Source organism: Triticum urartu, chromosome 3, assembly GCF_003073215.2.
Source record: "Triticum urartu cultivar G1812 chromosome 3, Tu2.1, whole genome shotgun sequence".
Taxonomy (NCBI): domain Eukaryota; kingdom Viridiplantae; phylum Streptophyta; class Magnoliopsida; order Poales; family Poaceae; genus Triticum; species Triticum urartu.
This window is the reverse complement of record NC_053024.1, coordinates 26,856,319-26,881,193: the sequence shown is the minus strand read 5'-3', so window position 1 is coordinate 26,881,193 and position 24,875 is coordinate 26,856,319. Positions and strand designations below refer to the sequence as shown.

At 43.9% G+C, this 24,875-nt stretch overlaps 1 protein-coding gene across 1 annotated transcript; it reads right to left on the bottom strand.

Moving 5' to 3' along the window:
* Positions 1-20,847: 20,847 nt before the first annotated feature.
* LOC125542516 (GTP-binding protein YPTM2-like) lies at positions 20,848-23,215 on the bottom strand. Its single transcript, XM_048705582.1, has 7 exons — positions 23,067-23,215; positions 22,728-22,775; positions 22,589-22,636; positions 21,900-21,971; positions 21,635-21,790; positions 21,460-21,563; positions 20,848-21,215 (listed from the first exon to the last, which is right to left on the bottom strand). Exons 3-7 carry the CDS (start codon positions 22,601-22,603, stop codon positions 21,119-21,121), a joined length of 444 nt encoding a protein of 147 aa, XP_048561539.1. The 5' UTR covers positions 22,604-22,636; positions 22,728-22,775; positions 23,067-23,215; the 3' UTR covers positions 20,848-21,118.
* Between the last annotated feature and the right edge of the window lie 1,660 nt (positions 23,216-24,875).

Sequence of the window (24,875 nt, the reverse complement as noted above, 5' to 3'; positions counted from 1 at the left end):
CCTTCAGTCTCCCACTTGCACTAGAGTCAATAATCTAGATTACACAGCAATGATTCTAACACCCATGGAGCCTTGGTGCTGATCATGTTTTGCTCGTGGAAGAGGCTTAGTCAATGGGTCTGCAACATTCAGATCCGTATGTATCTTGCAAATCTCTATGTCTCCCACCTGGACTAGATCCCGGATGGAATTGAAGAGTCTCTTGATGTGCTTGGTTCTCTTGTGAAATCTGGATTCCTTTGCCAAGGCAATTGCACCAGTATTGTCACAAAAGATTTTCATTGGACCCGATGCACTAGGTATGACACCTAGATCGGATATGAACTCCTTCATCCAGACTCCTTCGTTTGCTGCTTCCGAAGCAGCTATGTATTCCGCTTCACATGTAGATCCCGCCACAATGCTTTGTTTAGAACTGCACCAACTGACAGCTCCACCGTTTAATGTAAACACGTATCCGGTTTGCGATTTAGAATCGTCCGGATCAGTGTCAAAGCTTGCATCAACGTAACCGTTTACGATGAGCTCTTTGTCACCTCCATATACGAGAAACATATCCTTAGTCCTTTTCAGGTACTTCAGGATGTTCTTGACCGCTGTCCAGTGATCCACTCCTGGATTACTTTGGTACCTCCCTGCTAGACTTATAGCAAGGCACACATCAGGTCTGGTACACAGCATTGCATACATGATAGATCCTATGGCTGAAGCATAGGGAACATATTTCATTTTCTCTCTATCTTCTGCAGTGGTCGGGCATTGAGTCTGACTCAACTTCACACCTTGTAACACAGGCAAGAACCCTTTCTTTGCTTGATCCATCTTGAACTTTTTCAAAATCTTGTCAAGGTATGTGCTTTGTGAAAGTCCAAGTAAGCGTCTTGATCTATCTCTATAGATCTTTATTCCTAATATGTAAGCAGCTTCACCGAGGTCTTTCATTGAAAAACTCTTATTCAAGTATCCCTTTATGCTATCTAGAAATTCTATATCATTTCCAATCAGTAATATGTCATCTACATATAATATCAGAAATGCTACAGAGCTCCCACTCACTTTCTTGTAAATACAGGCTTCTCCAAAAGTCTGTATAAAACCAAATGCTTTGATCACACTATCAAAGCGTTTATTCCAACTCCGAGAGGCTTGCACCAGTCCATAAATGGATCGCTGGAGCTTGCACACTTTGTTAGCTCCCTTTGTATCGACAAAACCTTCCAGTTGCATCATATACAACTCTTCTTCCAGAAATCCATTCAGGAATGCAGTTTTGACATCCATCTGCCAAATTTCATAATCATAAAATGCGGCAATTGCTAACATGATTCGGACAGACTTAAGCATCGCTACGGGTGAGAAGGTCTCATCGTAGTCAATCCCTTGAACTTGTCGAAAACCTTTTGCGACAAGTCGAGCTTTGTAGACAGTAACATTACCGTCAGCGTCAGTCTTCTTCTTGAAGATCCATTTATTCTCAATTGCTTGCCGACCATCGGGCAAGTCAACCAAAGTCCAGACTTTGTTCTCATACATGGATCCCATCTCAGATTTCATGGCTTCAAGCCATTTTGCAGAATCTGGGCTCACCATCGCTTCTTCATAGTTCGTAGGTTCATCATGATCTAGTAGCATGACTTCCAGAATAGGATTACCGTACCACTCTGGCACGGATCTTACTCTGGTTGATCTACGAGGTTCAGTAGTATCTTGTTCTGAAGTTTCATGATCATTATCATTAGCTTCCTCACTAATTGGTGTAGGTGTCGCAGAAACAGGTTTCTGTGATGTACTACTTTCCAATAAGGGAGCAGGTACAGTTACCTCGTCAAGTTCTACTTTCCTCCCACTCACTTCTTTCGAGAGAAACTCCTTCTCTAGAAAGGATCCATTCTTAGCAACGAATGTCTTGCCTTCGGATCTGTGATAGAAGGTGTACCCAACAGTTTCCTTTAGGTATCCTATGAAGACACATTTCTCCGATTTGGGTTCGAGCTTATCAGGTTGAAGCTTTTTCACATAAGCATCGCAGCCCCAAACTTTAAGAAACGACAACTTTGGTTTCTTACCAAACCATAGTTCATAAGGCGTCGTCTCAACGGATTTCGATGGTGCCCTATTTAACGTGAATGCGGCCGTCTCTAAAGCATAACCCCAAAACGATAGCGGTAAATCAGTAAGAGACATCATAGATCGCACCATATCTAGTAAAGTATGATTACGACATTCAGACACACCATTACGCTGTGGTGTTCCGGGTGGCGTGAGTTGCGAAACTATTCCGCATTGTTTCAAATGTACACCAAACTCGTAACTCAAATATTCTCCTCCACGATCAGATCGTAGAAACTTTATTTTCTTGTTACGATGATTTTCAACTTCACTCTGAAATTCTTTGAACTTTTCAAATGTTTCAGACTTATGTTTCATTTAGTAGATATACCCATATCTGCTTAAATCATCTGTGAAGGTGAGAAAATAACGATATCCGCCATGAGCCTCAATATTCATCGGACCACATACATTTTTATGTATGATTTCCAACAAATCTGTTGCTCTCTCCATAGAACCAGAGAACGGTGTTTTAGTCATCTTGCCTATGAGGCACGGTTCGCAAGTACCAAGTGATTCATAATCAAGTGGTTCCAAAAGTCCATCAGTATGGAGTTTCTTCATGCGCTTTATACCGATATGACCTAAACGGCAGTGCCACAAATAAGTTGCACTATCATTATCAACTCTGCATCTTTTGGCTTCAACATTATGAATATGTGTGTTACTACTATCGAGATTCATCAAAAATAGACCACTCTTCAAAGGTGCATGACCATAAAAGATATTACTCATATAAATAGAACAACCATTATTCTCTGATTTAAATGAATAACCGTCTCGCATCAAACAAGATCCAGATATAATGTTCATGCTCAATGCTGGCACCAAATAACAATTATTTAGGTCTAATACTAATCCCGAAGGTACATGTAGAGGTAGCGTGCCGACCGCGATCACATCGACTTTGGAACCATTTCCCACGCGCATCGTCACCTCGTCCTTTGCCAGTGTTCGCTTAATCCGTAGTCCCTGTTTCGAGTTGCAAATATTAGCAACAGAACCAGTATCAAATACCCAGGTGCTACTGCGAGCTCTAGTAAGGTACACATCAATAACATGTATATCACATATACCTTTGTTCACATTGCCATCCTTCTTATCCGCCAAATACTTGGGGCAGTTCCGCTTCCAGTGACCAGTCTGCTTGCAGTAGAAGCACTCAGTTTCAGGCTTAGGTCCAGACTTGGGTTTCTTCTCTTGAGTAGCAACTTGCTTGCCGTTCTTTTTGAAGTTCCCCTTCTTCTTCCCTTTGCCCTTTTTCTTGAAACTAGTGGTCTTGTTGACCATCAACACTTGATGCTCCTTCTTGATTTCTACCTCCGCAGCTTTAGCATTGCGAAGAGCTCGGGAATAGTCTTATTCATCCCTTGCATATTATAGTTTATCACAAAGCTCTTGTAGCTTGCTGGTAGTGATTGGAGAATTCTGTCAATGACACAATCATCTGGAAGATTAACTCCCAATTGAATCAAGTGATTATTATACCCAGACATTTTGAGTATATGCTCACTGACAGAACTATTCTCCTCCATCTTGCAGCTATAGAACTTATTGGAGACTTCATATCTCTCAATCCGGGCATTTGCTTGAAATATTAACTTCAACTCCCGGAACATCTCATATGCTCCATGACGTTCAAAACGTCGTTGAAATCCCGATTCTAAGCCGTAAAGCATGGCACACTGAACTATCGAGTAGTCATCACCTTTGCTTTGCCAGACGTTCATAACATCTGGTGTTGCTCCAGTAGCAGGCCTGGCACCCAGCGGTGCTTCCAGGACGTAATTCTTCTGTGCAGCAATGAGGATAATCCTCAAGTTACGGACCCAGTCCGTGTAATTGCTACCATCATCTTTCAACTTTGCTTTCTCAAGTAAACGCATTAAAATTCAACGGAACAACAGCACGGGCCATCTATCTACAATCAAACATACATAAGCAAGATACTATTAGGTACTAAGTTCATGATAAATTTAAGTTCAATTAATCAAATTACTTAAAGAACTCCCACTTAGATAGACATCCCTCTAATCCTCTGAGTGATCACGTGATCCAAATCAACTAAACCATAACCGATCATCACGTGAAATGGAGTAGTTTTCAATGGTGAACATCGTTATGTTGATCATATCTACTATATGATTCACGCTCGACCTTTCGGTCTCCGTGTTCCGAGGCCATATCTGCATATGCTAGGCTCGTCAAGTTTAACCCGAGTATTCTCCGTGTGCAAAACTGGCTTGCACCCGTTGTAGATGGACGTAGAGCTTATCACACCCGATCATCACGTGGTGTCTGGGCACGACGAACTTTGGCAACGGTGCATACTCAGGGAGAACACTACTTGATAATTTAGTGAGAGATCATCTTATAATGCTACCGTCAATCAAAGCAAGATAAGATGCATAAAAGATAAACATCACATGCAATCGATATAAGTGATATGATATGGCCATCATCATCTTGTGCTTGTGATCTCCATCTCCGAAGCACCGTCGTGATCACCATCGTCACCGGCGCGACACCTTGATCTCCATCGTAGCATCGTTGTCGTCTCGCCGAGCTTGTGCTTCCACGACTATCGCTACCGTTTAGTGATAAAGTAAAGCATTACAGCGCGATTGCATTGCATACAATAAAGCGACAACCATATGGCTCCTGCCAGTTGCCGATAACTCGGTTACAAAACATGATCATCTCATACAATAAAATTCAGCATCATGTCCTGACCATATCACATCACAACATGCCCTGCAAAAACAAGTTCGACGTCCTCTACTTTGTTGTTGCAAGTTTTACGTGGCTGCTACGGGCTTAAGCAAAAACCAATCTTACCTACGCATCAAAACCACAACGATAGTTTGTCAAGTTGGTGCTGTTTTAACCTTCGCAAGGACCGGGCGTAGCCACACTCAGTTCAACTAAAGTTGAAGAAACTGTCACCCGCAAGCCACCTCTGTGCAAAGCACGTCAGGAGAACCGGTCTCACGTAAGCGTACGCGTAATGTTGGTCCAGGCCGCTTCGTCCAACAATACCGCCGAACCAAAGTATGACATGTTGGTAAGCAGTATGACTTATATCGCCCACAACTCACTTGTGTTCTACTCGTCCATATAACATCAACATATAAAACCTAGGCTCGGATGCCACTGATGGGTTTCGTAGTAATTTCAAAAAAATTCCTACGCAGACGCAAGATCATGGTGATGCATAGCAACGAGAGGGGAGAGTGTGATCTACGTACCCTTGTAGATCGACAACGGAAGTGTTAACACAACGTAGAGGAAGTAGTCGTACGTCTTCCCAATCCGACCGATCCAAGCACCGTTACTCCGGCACCTCCGAGTTCTTAGCACACGTACAGCTCGATGACGCTCCCCGGGCTCCGATCCAGCAAAGCTTCGGGGATGAGTTCCGTCAGCACGACGGCGTGGTGACGATGAAGATGTTCTACCGGCGCAGGGCTTCGCCTAAGCACTGCAACGATATGACCGAGGTGGAATATGGTGGAAGGGGGCACCGCACACGGCTAAGGAACGATCACGAGGATCAACTTGTGTGTTCTAGGGTGCCCCCTGCCTCCGTATATAAAGGATCCAAGGGGGGCGGTGCGGCCGGCATAGAGGAGGCGCGCAGGAGGAGTCCTACTCCTACCAGGAGTAGGACTCCCCTCCCGTTCCTTGTCCAACTAGGAGAGGTGGAGGGAGAGAAGGAAAGGGGGGGCGCCGCCCCTCCCTCCTTGTCCAATTAGGACTAGGGGGAGAGGGGGAACGCGGCCTGCCCAGGCAGCCCCTTCCTCTTCTCCACATTAGGCCCATAAGGCCCATTAACCCCCCGGGGGGTTCCGGTAACCCCCCGGTGCTCCGGTTTTATTCGAAACTTCCCCGGAACCCTTTCGGTATTCGAATATAGTTTTCCAATATATCAATCTTTATGTCTCGACCATTTCGAGACTCCTCGTCATGTCCGTGATCACATCCGGGACTCCGAACTAACTTGGGTACATCAAAATGCATAAACTCATAATAACTGTCATCGTAACGTTAAGCGTGCGGACCCTACGGTTCGAGAACAATGTAGACATGACTGAGACAAATCTCCAGTCAATAACCAATAGCGGGACCTGGATGCCCATATTGGCTCCTACATATTCTACGAAGATCTTTATCGGTCAGACCGCATAACAACATACGTTGTTCCCTTTGTCATCGGTATGTTACTTGCCCGAGATTCGATCGTCGGTATCCAATACCTAGTTCAATCTCGTTACCGGCAAGTCTCTTTACTCGTTCCGTAATACATCATCTCACAACTAAGTTTTTGGTTGTAATGCTTGCAAGGCTTATGTGATGTGCATTACCGAGAGGGCCCAGAGATACCTCTCCGATGATCGGAGTGACAAATCCTAATCTCGAAATACGTCAACCCAACATGTACCTTTGGAGACACCTGTAGAGCACCTTTATAATCACCCAGTTACGTTGTGACGTTTGGTAGCACACAAAGTGTTCCTCCGGCACACGGGAGTTACATAATCTCATAGTCATAGGAACATGTATAAGTCATGAAGAAAGCAATAGCAACATACTAAACGATCGGGTGCTAAGCTAATGGAATGGGTCATGTCAATCAGATCATTCTCTTAATGATGTGATCCCGTAAATCAAATAACAACTCATTGTTCATGGTTGGGAAACATAACCATCTTTGATTAACGAGCTAGTCAAGTAGAGGCATACTAGTGACACTTTGTTTGTCTATGTATTCACACATGTATTATGTTTCCAGTTAATACAATTTTAGCATGAATAATAAACATTTATCATGATATAAGGAAATAAATAATAACTTTATTATTGCCTCTAGGGCATATTTTCCTTCACAGCCTACAAGCCAGAACCTTAGAAACCAGTTTGGGTATGCTATGTACGAGGGAAATCGGCCTGAAGTCCCGCATCTCCAGGGGCGTATCCTTTTTAGGTAGCAGGGTGATGAAAGCGGAGTTAATACCAGTAAGATCAGCCACATTTCTGTGGAAATCATCAAAAAAACGGAGCAGGTCATCCTTTAGCAGCAACTTGAAAGCCTTGTAAAACTCATTGGTGAAACCGTCAGGGCCCGGACTTCTGTTATTGGGTGAGCAGCTGATGGCTTGTACGGTTTCAGCCCAAGAAAACCGTACCGTCAGGGCAGATAGATCAAGTGAAGTGTATAGTGAGTGTACGTCCACTGCGTTCATCGAGGGGGCAGGCTGACCCAAGATTCCCTTAAAGTAATCCGTGGCCAGACTGAGTTTTTGACCATTCTGGAAATCTCGCTGGCTGTTCTGGTTTTGGCCCGGGGTTTTTTTTTCTGTTTTTTTTTTCTGATTTTCTTGTGTGTGTTTTTTATTACTTTCCGAGGTAAATACATCTGTGGTGCTTGAACTTGTCATGAATATGCAATCTAGTGCCTAAACTTGAAAAATACATTGAACCGGTTTCATAACTTGGCATAGACATGCATATTTGGTTTAAATGATGTTTGTATACTTACAAGGCATGCCAGCATGCCATGGGACCCGCTGCCAGAGACAAGGGTGTTTGGCTTGGTTTTTGCGGAAAACTCCCAAAATTATTTTTCTTACAAGAAGGCCCTCGGGGAGAAATTGATAAACTATAAAATAAAAACTAAACCGTGTCATGTGGTGGCTCGAGCCTGCAACCTACCAGTCCAGAACGTGCGCTCGACAACTTCACATTTGCTAATATTTAATGATTCATAACCTTTATAAAAATTGGACCGAACAAAATAAATAAAAGGAATTTAATAATCCAGCAAAAACAGCACCGGCTCTGTGATCCGCACATCGGACCAAAGCTTGTAGACCAGGCCACGGATGTCACTCCAACCAATGAATTGTCTGTTGGGGAACGTAGCATAAATTCAAAAATTTCCTACGTGTCACCAAGATCTATCTATGGAGTCATCTAGCAACGAGGGAGGAGTGGATCTACATACCCTTGTAGATCGCGCGCGGAAGCGTTCAAGAGAACGGGGTTGATGGAGTCGTACTCGTCGTGATCCAAATCACCGATGATCCTAGCGCCGAACGGACGGCACCTCCGCGTTCAACACACGTACGAGCAGCGACGTCTCCTCCTTCTTGATCCAGCAAGGGGGAAGGAGAGGTTGATGGAGATCCAACAACACGAGCGTGGTGGTGGAAGTAGCGGGATTCCAACAGGGCTTCGCCAAGCGCTGCGGGAGGAGGGAGATGTGTCATGGGAGGGAGAGGGAGGCGCCAGGGCTCAGGTATGGTTTCCCTCCCTTCCCCCCACTATATATAGGGCCAAGGGAGAGGGGGAGGGCAGCCTTGCCCCTTCCTCCAAGGAAGGGTGCGGCCAAGGCGGGGAGGAGTCCATCCTCCCCAAGGCACCTCGGAGGTGCCTTCCCCTTTAGGACTCTTCCTCTTCCTCTTCTCTTGGCGCATGGGACTCCTGGGGCTGGTGCCCTTGGCCCATATAAGCCAAGGCGCACCCCCTACAGCCCATGTGCCCCCCCGGGGCAGGTGGCCCCACCCGGTGGACCCCCGGGACCCTCCTGGTGGTCCCGGTACGTTACCGATAAAACCCGAAACTTTTCCGGTGACCAAAACAGGACTTCCCATATATAAATCTTTACCTCCGGACCATTCCGGAACTCCTCGTGACGTCCGGGATCTCATCCGGGACTCCGAACAACATTCCGTAACCACATACAAACTTCTTTTATACCCCTAGCATCATCGAACCTTAAGTGTGTAGACCCTACGGGTTCGGGAACCATGCAGACATGACCGAGACGTTCTCCGGTCAATAACCAACAGCGGGATCTAGATACCCATGTTGATTCCCACATGTTCCACGATGATCTCGTTGGATGAACCACGATGTCAAGGATTCGATCAATCCCGCATTACAATTCCCTTTGTCTAGCGGTACGATACTTGCCCGAGATTCGATCGTCGGTATCCCGATACCTTGTTCAATCTCGTTACCGACAAGTCTCTTTACTCGTTCCGTAACACATCATCCCGTGATCAACTCCTTGATCACATTGTGCACATTATGATGATGTCCTACCGAGTGGGCCCAGAGATACCTCTCCGTTTACACGGAGTGACAAATCCCAGTCTCGATTCGTGCCAACCCAACAGACACTTTCGGAGATACCTGTAGTGTACCTTTATAGCCACCCAGTTACGTTGTGACGTTTGGCACACCCAAAGCACTCCTACGGTATCCGGGAGTTGCACAATCTCATGGTCTAAGGAAATGATACTTGACATTAGAAAAGCTTTAGCATACGAACTACACGATCTAGTGCTATGCTTAGGATTGGGTCTTGTCCATCACATCATTCTCCTAATGATGTGATCCCGTTATCAACGACATCCAATGTCCATGGTCAGGAAACCGTAACCATCTATTGATCAACGAGCTAGTCAACTAGAGGCTTACTAGGGACATGGTGTTGTCTATGTATGCACACATGTATCTGAGTTTCCTATCAATACAATTCTAGCATGGATAATAAACGATTATCATGAACAAGGAAATATAATAATAACCAATTTATTATTGCCTCTAGGGCATATTTCAACTTAATCGCCTTCTAAGGAAATGATACTTGACATTAGAAAAGCTTTAGCATACGAACTACACGATCTTGTGCTATGCTTAGAATTGGGTCTTGTCCATCACATCATTCTCCTAATGATGTGATCCCGTTATCAACGACATCCAATGTCCATGGTCAGGAAACCGTAACCATCTATTGATCAACGAGCTAGTCAACTAGAGGCTTACTAGGGACATGGTGTTGTCTATGTATGCACACATGTATCTGGGTTTCCTATCAATACAATTCTAGCATGGATAATAAACGATTATCATGAACAAGGAAATATAATAATAACCAATTTATTATTGCCTCTAGGGCATATTTCCAACAGTCTCCCACTTGCACTAGAGTCAATAATCTAGTTCACATCGCCATGTGATTAACACTCAAGGTCACATCCCCATATGACTAACACCCAAAGAGTTTACTAGAGTCAATAATCTAGTTCACATTACCATGTGATTAACACTCGATGAGTTCTGGGTTTGATCATGTTGCTTGTGAGAGAGGTTTTAGTCAACGGGTCTGAACCTTTCAGATCCGTGTGTGCTTTACAAATCTATATGTCATCTCCGAGATGCAGCTACCACGCTCTATTAGGAGCCATTTCAAATAACTGTTCTACTTGGAGTTATTCTAAATTGTTGCTCCATTATACGTATCCGGTATCTCTAGTCAGAGCTATCCGGATAGGTGTTAAGCTTGCATCGTCATAACTCTTTACGTCGAACTCTTCATCACCTCCATAACCGAGAAAATTCCTTAGTCCACTAGTTACTAAGGATAACTTTGACTGCTGTACTGTGATCCATTCTTGGATCACTCTTGTACCCCTTGACTGACTCATGGCAAGGCACACTTCAGGTGCGGTACACAGCATAGCATATTGTAGAGCCTATGTCTTAAGCATAGGGGACGACCTTCGTCCTTTCTCTCTATCCTGCCGTGGTCGAGCTTTAAGTCTTAACTTCATACCTTACAACTCAGGCAAGAACTCCTTCTTTGACTGATCCATCTTGAACACCTTCAAGATCATGTCAAGGTATATGCTCATTTGAAAGTACCATTAAGCGTTTTGATCTATCCTTATAGATCTTGATTCTCAATGTTCAAGTAGCTTAATCCAGGCTTTCCATTGAAAAACACTTTCCAAATAACCCTATATGCTTTCCAGAAATTCTACGTCATTTCTGATCCATAACATATACTCATCAGAAATTCTATAGTGCTCCCACTCACTTCTTTGGAAATACAAGTTTATCATAAACTTTGTATAAACCCAAAATCTTTGATCATCTCATCAAAGCATACATTCCAACTCCGAGATGCTTACTCCAGTCCTTAGAAGGATTGCTGGAGCTTTGCATACTTATTAGCATCTTTCAGGATTGACAAAACCTTCCGGTTGTATCACATACAACCTTTCCTCAAGAAAATCGTCGAGGAAACAATGTTTTGACATCCTATCTGCAAGATTTCATAAATAATGCAGTAATCGCTAATATAATTCCAACAGACTCTTAGCATCGCTACGAGTGAGAAAGTCTCATTGTAGTCAACTCCTTGAACTTGTCGAAAAACATCTTAATGACAAGTCGAGCTTTCTTAATGGTGATACTTACCATCATTGTTCGTCTTCCTTTTAAAATCCATCTGTACTCAACAGCCTTACGACCATCGAGCCGTTCCGCCAAAGTCTACACTTTGTTTTCATACATGGATCCTCTCTCGGATTTTATGGCCTCGAGCCATTTATCAGAATCCGGGCCCACCATTGCTTCTCCATAGCTCGTAGGTTCATTGTTGTCTAGCAACATGACTTCCAAGACAGGATTACGTACCACTCTGAAGTAGTACGCATCCTTGTCATCCCACGAGGTTTGTTAGTGACTTGATCTGAAGTTTCATGATCACTATCATAAGCTTCCACTTCAATTGGTGTAGGTTCCACAGGAACAACTTCCTGTGCCCTGCCACACACTAGTTGAAGAGACGGTTTAATAACCTCATCAAGTCTCCACCATCCTCCCACTCAATTCTTTCGAGAGAAACTTTTCCTCGAGAAAGGACCCGATTCTAGAAACAATCCCTTATTGCTTTCCGATCTGAGACAGGAGGTATACCCAACTGTTTTGGGTGTCCTATGAAGATGCATTTATCCGCTTTGGGTTCGAGCTTATCAGTCTGAAACTTTTTCACATAAGTGTCGCAGCCCCAAACTTTTAAGAAATGACAGCTTAGGTTTCTCTAAACCATAGTTCATACGGTGTCATCTCATCGTAATTACGTGGTGCCCTATTTAAAGTGAATGTGGTTGTCTCTAATGCCTAACCCATAAACTATCATGGTAATTCGATAAGAGACATCATGGTATGCATCATATCCAATAGGGTGCAGTTATGATGTTCGGACACACCATCACACTATGGTGTTCCAGGTTGTATTAGTTGTGAAACAATTTCCACAATGTCTTAATTCTGTGCCAAACTCATAATTCAGATATTCATCTCTATGATCATATCATAGATATTTTATCCTCTTGTCACGACGATCTTTCAACTTCACCCTGAAATTACTTGAACCTTTCAATAATTCAGACTCGTGATTCATCAAGTAAATATACTTAACATCTACTCAAATCATCTGTGAAGTAAGAACATAACGATATCCACTACATGCCTCAGCACTCATTGGACTGCACACATCAAAATGTATTACTTCCAACAAGTTGCTTTCTAGTTCCATTTTACTGAAAACGAGGCTTTCAGTCATCTTGCCCATGTGGTATGATTTGCATGTCTCAAGTGATTCAAAATCAAGTGAGTTCAAACAGTCCATTTGCATGGAGTTTCTTCATGCATATACACCAATAGACATGGTTCGCATGTCTCAAACTTTTCAAAAACGAGTGAGCCCAAAGATCCATCAACATGGAGCTTCTTCATGCGTTTTGTACCGATATGACTTACGTGGCAGTGCCACAAGTAGGTGGTACTATCATTACTACCTTTGGCATGAACATGTGTATCACTACGATCGAGATTCAATAAACCATTCATTTTAGGTGTAAGACCATTGAAGGTATTATTCAAATAAACAGAGTAACCATTATTCTCCTTAAATGAATAACCGTATTGCGATAGACATAATCCAATCATGTCTATGCTCAACGCAAACACCAAATAACAATTATTTAGGTTTTAATATCAATCTCGATGGTAGAGGGAGCGTGCGATGCTTGATCATATCAACATTGGAAACACTTCCAACACATATCGTCAGCTCACCTTTAGCTAGTCTCCGTTTATTCCGTAGCTTTTATTTCGAGTTACTAACACTTAGCAACCGAACCAGTATCTAATACCCTGGTGCTACTAGGAGTACTAGTAAAGTACACATCAACACAATGTATATCCAATATACTTCTATCGACCTTGCCAGCCTTCTCATCTACCAAGTATCTAGGGTAATTCTGCTCCAGTGGTTGTTCCCCTTATTACAGAAGCACTTAGTCTCGGGTTTGGGTTCAACCTTGGGTTTCTTCACTAGAGCAGCAGCTGATTTGCCGTTTCATGAAGTATCCCTTCTTGCCCTTGCCCTTCTTGAAACTAGTGGTTTCACCAACCATCAACAATTGATGCTCCTTCTTGATTTCTACTTTTGTGGTGTCAAACATCGCGAATATCTCAAGGATCATCATATATGTCCCTGATATATTATAGTTCATCACGAAGCTCTAGCAGCTTGGTGGTAATGACTTCGGAGAAACATCACTATCTCATTTGGAAGATCAACTCCCACTTGATTCAAACGATTGTTGTATTCAGACAATCTGAGCACAAGCTCAACAATTGAGCTTTTCTCCCTTAGTTTGCAGGCTAAGAAAATCGTCGGAGGTCTTATACCTCTTGACGTGGGCACGAGCCTGAAATCCCAATTTCAGCTCTCGAAGCATCTCATATGTTCTGCGACGTTTCAAAAAACATCTTTGGTGCCTCTATTCTAAACCATTTAGCATTACCACTGAACTATCATGTAGTTATCAAAATGTGTATGTCAGATGTTCGCAACATCCACAGACAACGTTCGAGGTTCAGCACACTGAGCGGTGCATTAAGGACATAAGCCTTCTATGAAGCAATGAGGACAAACCTCAGTTTACGGACCTAGTCCGCATAATTGCTACTATCAACTTTCAACTAAATTTTCTCTAGGAACATATCTAAACAGTAGAACTAAAGCGCGAGCTACGACATAATTTGCAAAATCCTTTTGACTGTGTTCAGGATAATTAAGTTCACCTTATGAACTCCCACTCAGATAGACATCCCTCTAGTCATCTAAGTGATTACATGATCCGAGTCAACTAGGCCGTGTCCGATCATCACGTGAGACGGACTAGTCATCATCGGTGAACATCTTTATGTTGATCGTATCTACCATACGACTCATGCTCGACCTTTCGGTCTCTTGTGTTCCGAGGCCATGTCTGTACATGCTAGGCTCGTCAAGTTAACCCTAAGTGTTTTGCATGTGTAAAACTGTCTTACACCCGTTGTATGTGAACGTAAGGATCTATCACACCCGATCATCACGTGGTGCTTCGAAACGACGAACTTTAGCAACGGTGCACAGTTAGGGGAGAACACATTCTTGAAATTGTAATGAGGGATCATCTTATTTACTACCGTCGTTCTAAGTAAACAAGATGTATAAACATGATAAACATCACATGTAATCAAATAGTGACATGATATGGCCATCATCACTTTGCTCCTCTTGATCTCCATCTTCGGGGCTCCATGATCATCATCGTCACCGGCATGACACCATGATCTCCATCATCATGGTCTCCATCATTGTGTCTCCATGAAGTTGTCTCGCCAACTATTACTTCTACTACTACAGCTAACGGTTAGCAATAAAGTAAAGTAATTACATGACGTTTATGTTGACACGCGGGTCATAAATAAATTAAGACAACTCCTATGGCTCCTGCCGGTTGTCATACTCATCGACATGCAAGTCGTGATTCCTATTACAAGAACATGATCATCTCATACATCACATATATCATTCATCACATCCTTTGGCCATATCACATCACATAGCATACCCTGCAAAAACAAGTTAGACGTCCTCTAATTGTTGTTTGCATGTTTTACGTGGCTGCTATGGGTTTCTAGCAAGAACGTTTCTTACCTACGCAAAACCACAACGTGATATGTCAATTGCTATTTACCCTTCATAAGGACCCTTTTCATCGAATCCGATCCGACTAAAGTGGGAGAGACAGACACCCGCCAGCCACCTAATGCAACTAGTGCATGTCAGTCGGTGGAACCGGTCTCACGTAAGCGTACGTGTAAGGTTGGTCCGGGCCGCTTCATCCCACGATGCCGCCGAAACAAGATAATACTAGTAACGGCAAGCATATTGAACAAAATCAACGCCCACAACTACTTTGTGTTCTACTCGTGCATAGAAACTACGCATAGACCTAGCTCATGATGCCACTGTTGGGGAACGTAGCACAAATTCAAAATTTTCCTACGTGTCACCAAGATCTATCTATGGAGTCATCTAGCAACGAGGGAGGAGTGGATCTACATACCCTTGTAGATCGCGCGCGGAAGCGTTCAAGCAACGGGGTTGATGGAGTCGTACTCGTCGTGATCCAAATCACCGATGATCCTAGCGCCGAACGGACGGCACCTCCGCGTTCAACACACGTACGGAGCAGCGACGTCTCCTCCTTCTTGATCCAGCAAGGGGGAAGGAGAGGTTGATGGAGATCCAACAACACGACGGCGTGGTGGTGGAAGTAGCGGGGTTCCAACAGGGCTTCGCCAAGCGCTGCGGGAGGAGGGAGATGTGTCATGGGAGGGAGAGGGAGGCGCCAGGGCTCAGGTATGGTTTCCCTCCCTTCCCCCCACTATATATAGGGCCAAGGGAGAGGGGGAGGGTGCAGCCTTGCCCCTTCCTCCAAGGAAGGGTGCGGCCAAGGGGGGAGGAGTCCATCCTCCCCAAGGCACCTCGGAGGTGCCTTCCCCTTTTAGGACTCTCCCTCTTCCTCTTCTCTTGGCGCATGGGCCTCTTGGGGCTGGTGCCCTTGGACCATATAGGCCAAGGCGCACCCCCTACAGCCCATTTGGCCCCCCGGGGCAGGTGGCCCCACCCGGTGGACCCCCGGGACCCTTCCGGTGGTCCCGGTACAATACCGGTGACCCCGAAACTTGTCCCGATGGCCGAAATAGCACTTCCTATATATAATTCTTTACCTCCGGACCATGCCGGAACTCCTCGTGACATCGTCCGGGATCTCATCTGGGACTCCGAACAACTTTCGGGTTACCGCATACTAATATCTCTATAACCCTAGCGTCACCGAACCTTAAGTGTGTAGACCCTACGGGTTCGGGAGACATGCAGACATGACCGAGACGACTCTCCGGTCAATAACCAACAGCGGGATCTGGATACCCATGTTGGCTCCCACATGTTCCACGATGATCTCATCGGATGAACCACGATGTCAAGGACTTAATCAATCCCGTATACAATTCCCTTTGTCTAGCGGTACGATACTTGCCCGAGATTCGATCGTCGGTATCCCGATACCTTGTTCAATCTCGTTACCGGCAAGTCTCTTTACTCGTTCCGTAACACATCATCCCGTGATCAACCTCTTTGGTCACATTGCGCATATGATGATTTCCTACCGAGTGGGCCCAGAGATACCTCTCCGTTTACACGGAGTGACAAATCCCAGTCTCGATTCGTGCCAACCCAACAGACACTTTCGGAGATACCGTATGTACCTTTATAGTCACCCAGTTACGTTGTGACGTTTGAACACCCAAAGCATTCCTACGGTATCCGGGAGTTGCACAATCTCATGGTCTAAGGAAATGATACTTGACATTAGAAAAGCTATAGCATATGAACTACACGATCTAGTGCTATGCTTAGGATTGGGTCCTTGTCCATCACATCATTCTCCTAATGATGTGATCCCGTTATCAACGACATCCAATGTCCATGGTCAGGAACCGTAACCATCTATTGATCAACGAGCTAGTCAACTAGAGGCTTACTAGGGACATGGTGTTGTCTATGTATGCACACATGTATCTGAGTTTCCTATCAATACAATTCTAGCATGGATAATAAACGATTATCATGAACAAGGAAATATAATAATAACCAATTTATTATTGCCTCTAGGGCATATTTCCAACATTGTCATGTATCAAAAGAATTCACGTGTATCCTGAAATAAAATCATGTGTTATTTTAAAATGTATTCATACAATTGAAACTATTTATGAAGATCAAAATGTTTAGATGATTCAACTATTATTCATGTGAGGATACGCAGTCTAATGGCGCACTAGGCTTGCATTTATTTTTTATAGAAACGGACAAACTTATATACTATATAAACCTTTTAAAATAACACCTTTTTTTAATTAAAGCATGAACACACTGATAGACTACATAAATAATTTATTAATAATGTGGAAATTTCAAAATTATATGAGAATTTTTTAAAATATATGAACATTTCTAAAATTACTTTAATATTTTATTAAAATGCAAACATTTTTTTCAAATTATAAAATATATTCTTAACTCATAATTTTATTATGTATATTTCTGTTAAAATATTGCATATGTATTTTATGAAATAGTATAAACATTTTAACGTAATTTGTTTTAAATATTGTATATTGTTTGTAACAACAATTATAATTAATATATTTTAAAAATGAAATGAAAAAAACAAACACGTTCAAAACTGAGCCACACTGTGGTCCGTTTTAGCCACATAGGCTCGTTATGTCATTTTTCTCGACAAAGAGTGTATTTTATTAGCTCAAAATGAGGCATCAAGAGGATACAAACATAATGAGCACACCCGGCCTCTGCATAGCTAGGATGCACACAGCCAACACTAACGCACGCACACAACATCACATCAGCAAATAGCAAAGTCATATAAGACCAAAGCCATGCGTAGACGATGAAGAAAAAAAATCTGAGCGACCAAATCCATAATAGGCAAACTACAACAATGACCATATCCGCATCAACTATGTCATGGCACCGCGCGAATGACGGGATTCTTCAACAGCAACGCCTTCAGGAAGGGCTCGTTATGTCATAAACCTAAATCTATCATTTTGCCATCTGATGTTGTCGGTCGGAGTAGTATGTGCGGCTGCAAATAAAAAAGTTTAATTTATGTCGTTCAGCTTTATGTTTACAAAGTATACGATTCCTTTTTTTAGGATCATATGAATCCTTTCTAAACACTAAGGTGTTTGGTTCCAAAAGTGGAAAGGAAACGGGTTTACTCCGTTGATGTAAACGATATCGGCCAAAATCCATTCTTGTTTGGTTAAGTGTCTAACGGTAATGGATAACGGCAAGAAAATCAGAGCCCCAGCGTAAAAAGAAATGAAACAAACAGGAACCCCACGTCTAGGCAGCTAGCACGGGACTGGGCCGGGATTAGGGATCGAAGCCAGAAGAATTCGCCCGAGTCGGCTCGCTCTGGCTGTAACATAAACTGTGATGGGACCTCTCTATGCGGGATCTGCAAAGCGAAGCAAACACGATTAACGGTATCGGTTTGCGATGTAATCAGATACCGGTGTAAAATTGCGAACCAAACACCTCCAAATTTGAACCGGTCGGCTGGCTAGCCACGCACACCTGTGTCGCTGGTTCGAACCCCGGACTATTTTTAAATATTATAAATTGATTAATAGTTAATTTTACAATTTATTAGTTTTTCTTTGAGGGCCTTTTTTATAAGAAAACAACTATTTTGGGGGGTTTTCCGCAAAACAAAAGTAGGCCACACGCCTTGTCCCTGACACCCTGGCATGCCTCATCAGCGTCATGGATGGATGTATAAAAACGAGATTTGAACCGTATATACACAAGTAAGTTGCTGAAAGCCACCACATTTGTGGCTAGGGTACTCCAAAACCACCACTTTTGTCAGAAATCACAAAAACCACCACTTCCGCGGCAAGTGAGTAACAAAATGCACTAAACGAGCTGTCAGCCGTGACTAAGTGAAAAACTGACATGCCTGGCCCACATGCAGGCTGACTTGGCAAAGAATAAACACGTAGACAGGTGACTAGGCTCTGGCATTTCGTCGAGTACTTCATGTGCACGCACAACACCTACTCCGTCGGTCCAGCACTTCTCCGGCGATGTTGCCCCTCCGTCCGCACCTCGACGAGCTCCGCCCCTCCTCTTCGCACGGCGAGCCGGTCCCCTCTCACCAGGTCGCCCCACTCACTAGCGCGTCCTCCGCGGAGAAGAGTCGACGTGCGTCGTCGGTGTCGTGGCCACCAGCACGCCGGAGGCTGTGAAGAAGTCCGCTAGTTGCGCCTTGGGGTTCCCGGTGCGCCGCCACCACCAGCGTTGCCACGGTGAGCAGCACACCTTCCCCGCCCTGGCTCATGTGGCTCTCATGCCGGCGCTCGCGAGGAAAACAGGGAGAGAGTCGACGCGCGTCGTCGGTGTCGCGCGCCACTAGCACGCCGCCGGAGCCGAAGCCTGCGAAGAAGTCCGCTAGCCGCGCCTTGGGGTTCCCGGTGCGTCGCCGCCACCAGCGTTGCCATGGGGAGCAGCACACCTTCCCCGCCTCTGGCTCCCGTGGCTCTCGTGCCAGCGCTCGCGAGGAAGACAGGGATGGGAGAGGTTGCCTGTGGCGTGAGGGGAAGGATCTCGCCTCTGGCCATGGCCAGCAGCAGTGGTTGTCGTAGCGGGGCGGGGTGTCGAGGCTAGGAGGAGTTCGCCCGACCTTGGCTTGCCGGCGCTGGGATCCCACCGGATCTAGGAGAAATGGGGGAGGCAGGGCGTGGCGCCACCGGCGGCGTAAAGCTCCGGCACCGGCGGCGGCTTCCGCTGGATCAGGAGAAGGAGGGGAGCTAGGCGGGCGCGGCCTGCTTCTCTCTGCGCCGACCATGGCGTGGCGGCTGGGATTCCGCTTTATCGAGAAGAAGGAGAGGAGAGAGAAGACAAGAGGTGTGGCTGACAGGTAGGACCCCCGTCCACCTTAGCAGGTCAACCATTGACTAGGACTAGTCTTTGCCACATCAGCCCGGATAGACGGGTCCCACATGTCAGTTTTGCTGTTAGATGCGTTCAATTCCAAATCAGTGTGATTTGTTACTCACTTGCCGCGGAAGTGGTGGTTTATTGTGATTTCTGGCAAAAGTGGTGGTTTTAGAGTACTCTAGCCACAAATGTAGTGGCTTTGAGCAATTTACTCTATATACACGGGCAGTCAGTCGGGTTCTACGTGCAAATCAAGAACGAGGAAGAGATCACCATGCCGGTCATCCCGCCTGCCTTTAGGACGGTGATAAAGAAATGGCAGTCGTCAACCCTCCTGGTGTTGTCAGCCTCTGCCAACAAGTGGTGTGAGTTCTAGGTGTAGGGCCATACATTTCAGGGGCAGATGGTGCTCGGGAGCAGTTGACACTACTTCTATCGGCGCCACACAATCATCCACAGCGACTTGCTCGTCATGTGACTCTCCGGGCTAGGCTTGATCGTCTGAACTTACTGCAAAACTGTATATTTTGCTCAACTTACTGCAAAACTATATATTTTGCTCAGGGTTCAACACCCTAGGGTCGTGCAGGGGCATGGGATGCCTTTGATGTCTTAAACTATGGTTTAATTAGCTATTCTGAACTATTTAGCTATTGTTTTTATTTGTACTGTTAATTGTATTATGTTGTTCTTATGTTATGTATGATATGAAGTGTTGCATTTGTGTGTAAGACCACCACGGGATGAGCAAAACAGCTCTGCTTTGCATACCAATAGCACAAATACAGGCAACTCAACCTGGCCCACTGAGACAAAAGATGCAGGCAACCAAACATGCCCCAACTGATTTAATGTTGGCAATTAACTTGTCATGTTGTGCACATTCCTAATGCTGCCTTCAACAATCAACAAGTCACCTTGAAAACTATAACCAGGACCTTTTTTACCACAAAGATAAGCATACTGTCAGATAATATTTTGAAGAACGGAAAATTTTGGTCAAGTAAAAGTAGAAATCGCCTTAAATTTAGGGAAGAAAAGCAACAGCTGCAAATCGTAACATATAACCATTCAAGATACACAACTAGAAGAAGATACTGTCTCCAAACTCCATCCGGTGTTACAAGTCCAACGATTCAAGAGCTAATAAGTACACTAGAAAGAATGGAATGAAGGTGTAAGATGTAGTAGGCCTATGTAGAAGCATGGACTCAAGGATGGCGCGGCCAAGTTTGCGTCTCCATTTGGGTAACATGGATGGCGGCTGCCTGCATTTCAAGAAGAGCAGCAGCTCGTCTTCTGTTCGACAGGTTGCCCGCGTATCTGCACCGTGGCTGGGCGAGCGCTGTTTGCGGCTGGCTGGCTCGCCATCCTGGAAACCAAGATTTGTATTCATAATTATATGCTCTTTCTATGAGGTGTATATAGAACAACACCGTGAGGAATAACATAGAACAGTTAACAGCAACATGCTAAAGAGTGTAGGGCAATTTTGGTTATGATACTATACGAACAGAGCATCAATGAGCAGTAAATAAAGTGTAAAATGATGGTAGTTAAAAAAAAGTGTACTGGTAGGATGGCCTGTGCTAATTAAACCGTCTGGGAACACACACCTGTCCTTGATTGAAGCAGACATAGCCATGAAAGCCTGCTCAACGTTCAAGGCATTCTTTGCACTGGTCTCCATGAATGGGATGCCAATCTCATCAGCAAATGCCTGCATACACCAAATGTAAACACAAAGAGCAGAAAGAATGCTTCAGCAGATATGAGTAAAGCATAAGGTACCTTCGCTGTCTCATATGATACAACTCTTTTGTCAGTGAGATCAGATTTGTTCCCTACAAGAAGCTTGTTAACATTCTCACTAGCATAGCGATCAATCTCGTTCAACCACTGCTTCACATTGTTGAAGCTGTCCTGGTCTGTCACGTCATAGACAATCTGCAACCCCATTTGTATATATGTATTCAAAATATATAAAAAGTGGACATTTATGCGTGTTAAATAGCATGTGAAAAATAAAAATAAGATTTCACATAAACAAACTTACAATGATCCCGTGAGCCCCTCGATAGTAGCTGCTAGTAATAGTTCTGAAGCGTTCTTGCCCAGCAGTGTCCCACTGATAAAAACAAAGGTACCAAAGAGGGGTTTAAAGAAAAGGAAAAGGATATCTTGCATCACTAAATGTAATGTGTCACACAAAAGGAAGGAAGAATCGCCAAATGCCAACAGTAGGTGCAGCATGAGCTACCGTACCACCCAAGTATTTAAATGACATACTATCAGGCCCCTAAATATGATGTTCAAAATGGGCGTCACTTTGGTATCTAAAAACATCTTGAAAGTGCGATTCTTTATGCGAACTAAGAAACTTTATAACATTTAATTTAATGGGCTAAACTACTCTTATTCTTTATGTTCAACAGTAATTTAAATGGATGGAACTAAAAAATCCAAAAGGTAAAAAGGGGTTGTGCAACTGCCTACATATTCAGGCATAGTGGAGTTTCTGTTTCCTGTGAACTGGCCTCAACTAACAACCACATAAATACTGATGAATAACGGCATGCTATATTGTGCAAAGGGAAAATCCAGCAAACTCCACAAAACAGAAGAGGGCTATAAATGAAATGTTTCCCGATAAAGTCTTCTATTTTGTCAAATCTGGATTCGATGGACAATCTGGATTTGATGGTACATGCATACTGGACATAATGAAAGAAAGAATAGACTCACGATTTGCAGCTTCATAGTCTTTCCATCTTGCTCCACGGTACGTATTTTCTATCGACAAAGTTGGAAGAAAACAAAACTACAAGTTCAATTAAGGTAGCCAGAACATCAACACTCAGACCAAGAAAGTAAATATACTTACGAAATCAACACCAATAGTACTGATATAACTCTCCAGGTACGAGTCATCCTGCCAAAAGAGTCGATATTAAGGAGGTCAGAGTAAATTAACTAGTAACAACAAGAATGTTATAGGGATCATCTCCATGTTGTTAAGAAACAGTAGCTACCAACAATGAACTCCTCATTCGTATTAAGTAGTGGGAAATCATACAGTTTACTGAGGCTAAAAATAAATTGACAGTTTCCATGATATCCCGAAGACAACTTGTATCAAACTTTTAAGATGAAGATGCATATTAAAAAAGGGAAGACCTATAAAAGATAGTGGACAAATCATGCTTTAGATAGGGATTCTTACGGCAAATCTTAAGAGAAGGCATGACTTGCCAACACCTGAGTCTCCGATAAGCAGAAGCTTAAAGAGATAGTCACTGCCATGTCAAGTAACAGGATATTAGTCTCAATCAAATGTACTTACTATACCAAATAAACAAGTAATGACAACATTTACATGGCAATAATAACAAAATGAGAGAGTCATTATATCCATGCTTAGAACATTGAGCAGCAATACAAAGATCAATAAATATAAGATCAATACAAAGGTCCGGACACGTTCAAATACGTCCGAAGACTATCTTGGAGTTCAGAGGAAGGAACCCGCCTTGCAATGCCGAAGACAGATCTACGCGTCGGATATGTTGTCATTGAAGCCAGCTTCAGGGGGTACTGAGGGAGTCCTGGACTAAGGGGTCATCGGGCGTCAGGCCTGTTAGCCATGGGCCGGACTGATGGGCTGTGAATATACGAAGACCGAAGATGGCACCCGTGTCCGGATGGGACACTCCTTGACATGGAAGGCAAGCTTGGCGACCAAATATGTAGATTCCTTTCTTTGTAACCGACCTTGTGTAACCCTAGATCCTCCCGGTGTCTATATAAACCGGAGGACTTAGTCCGGAGGGAGATATACATTATCATAACCATACAACCTAGGCCTCTAGGGTTTAGCCATTATGATCTCGTGATAGATCAACTCTTGTAATACTCATATTCATCAAGATCAATCAAGCAGGACGTAGGGTATTACCTTCATAGAGAGGGCCCGAACCTGGCTAAAACATTGTGTCCCCTGTCTCCTGTTACCATCGACCTTAGACACACAGTTCGGGACCCCCTACCCGAGATCCGCCGGTTTTGACACCGACACTCCCTCCTGGATGTCGATGGTCACCCTTCTCCCTTTCATTGCCTATTGGTTTCTGCTCTACTCTCTTCTCTTCATTACGCTCTCAATCCTTAGATTTTGTTCATCATCACCACTAATTTGCATAATGAATGACTCGAGCGTGCTTAGAGACCTGCCCAAGAGTGCCCCATGTCTTGCTGATAGAAACAGCTGACAATCCATTTGGAAAATGTGATTGGGGATGCTAATAATTGAAATTAGTGAGTTTCTTGTCCTGAATTAGGGGATTAGGTTTTAAGGATTCAAAAAACAAATTTTACTCAATAAAATCTAAATATTATACATGTGTTGCACGTGCAAGCTTACTAGCCCTAAAAGTTACTAAGCTTCCTTGTATTCGTGGCCTCCTTGCTGATCAAGTGTGCAGGGACGAGCGGTTGCCTATTATGGTCGGAGGAGAGATTTTATCATTATTCAATGTAATGAAGAGACGAATGTATGAAGAAGCTAGCCTAGCACGTGCAGTTTTCGGAGTGAACGATGTGCGGTGCGTACGATCCTGGGTGTGAATCAAAAAACGGTGACACGCGATGAGAGGTGGCACAACAGCATATGGTTTCCCCTCATTTCCCGGGCCTCCATTTCCTACATATATGAATTATGCACGTACAGTTAGACGGTCGATCTCATACAGCAGTGGTTGTACACCTAGTAAGTTGAACAGGTCCTTTCTGTTTAGGTTGGTAGTGCAGATAAATTGTGAATTTCATATATGCATAGAGTGTATATATATATACAGCTGCACACCGTTTTGAGTACTGTTCAAGAGGCTAGCTCCAATTAATGTTTACTAGCTTGGCGCGCAGTTGGAGCGTTCAACTTATCTTGTTAATTATATTAGAGTTGGTACGGTGACTTAAACTAGAAAACTTTGGTCCCTCATCTTTGAATTTGAATCTGCCCGACAATATTAGCTAA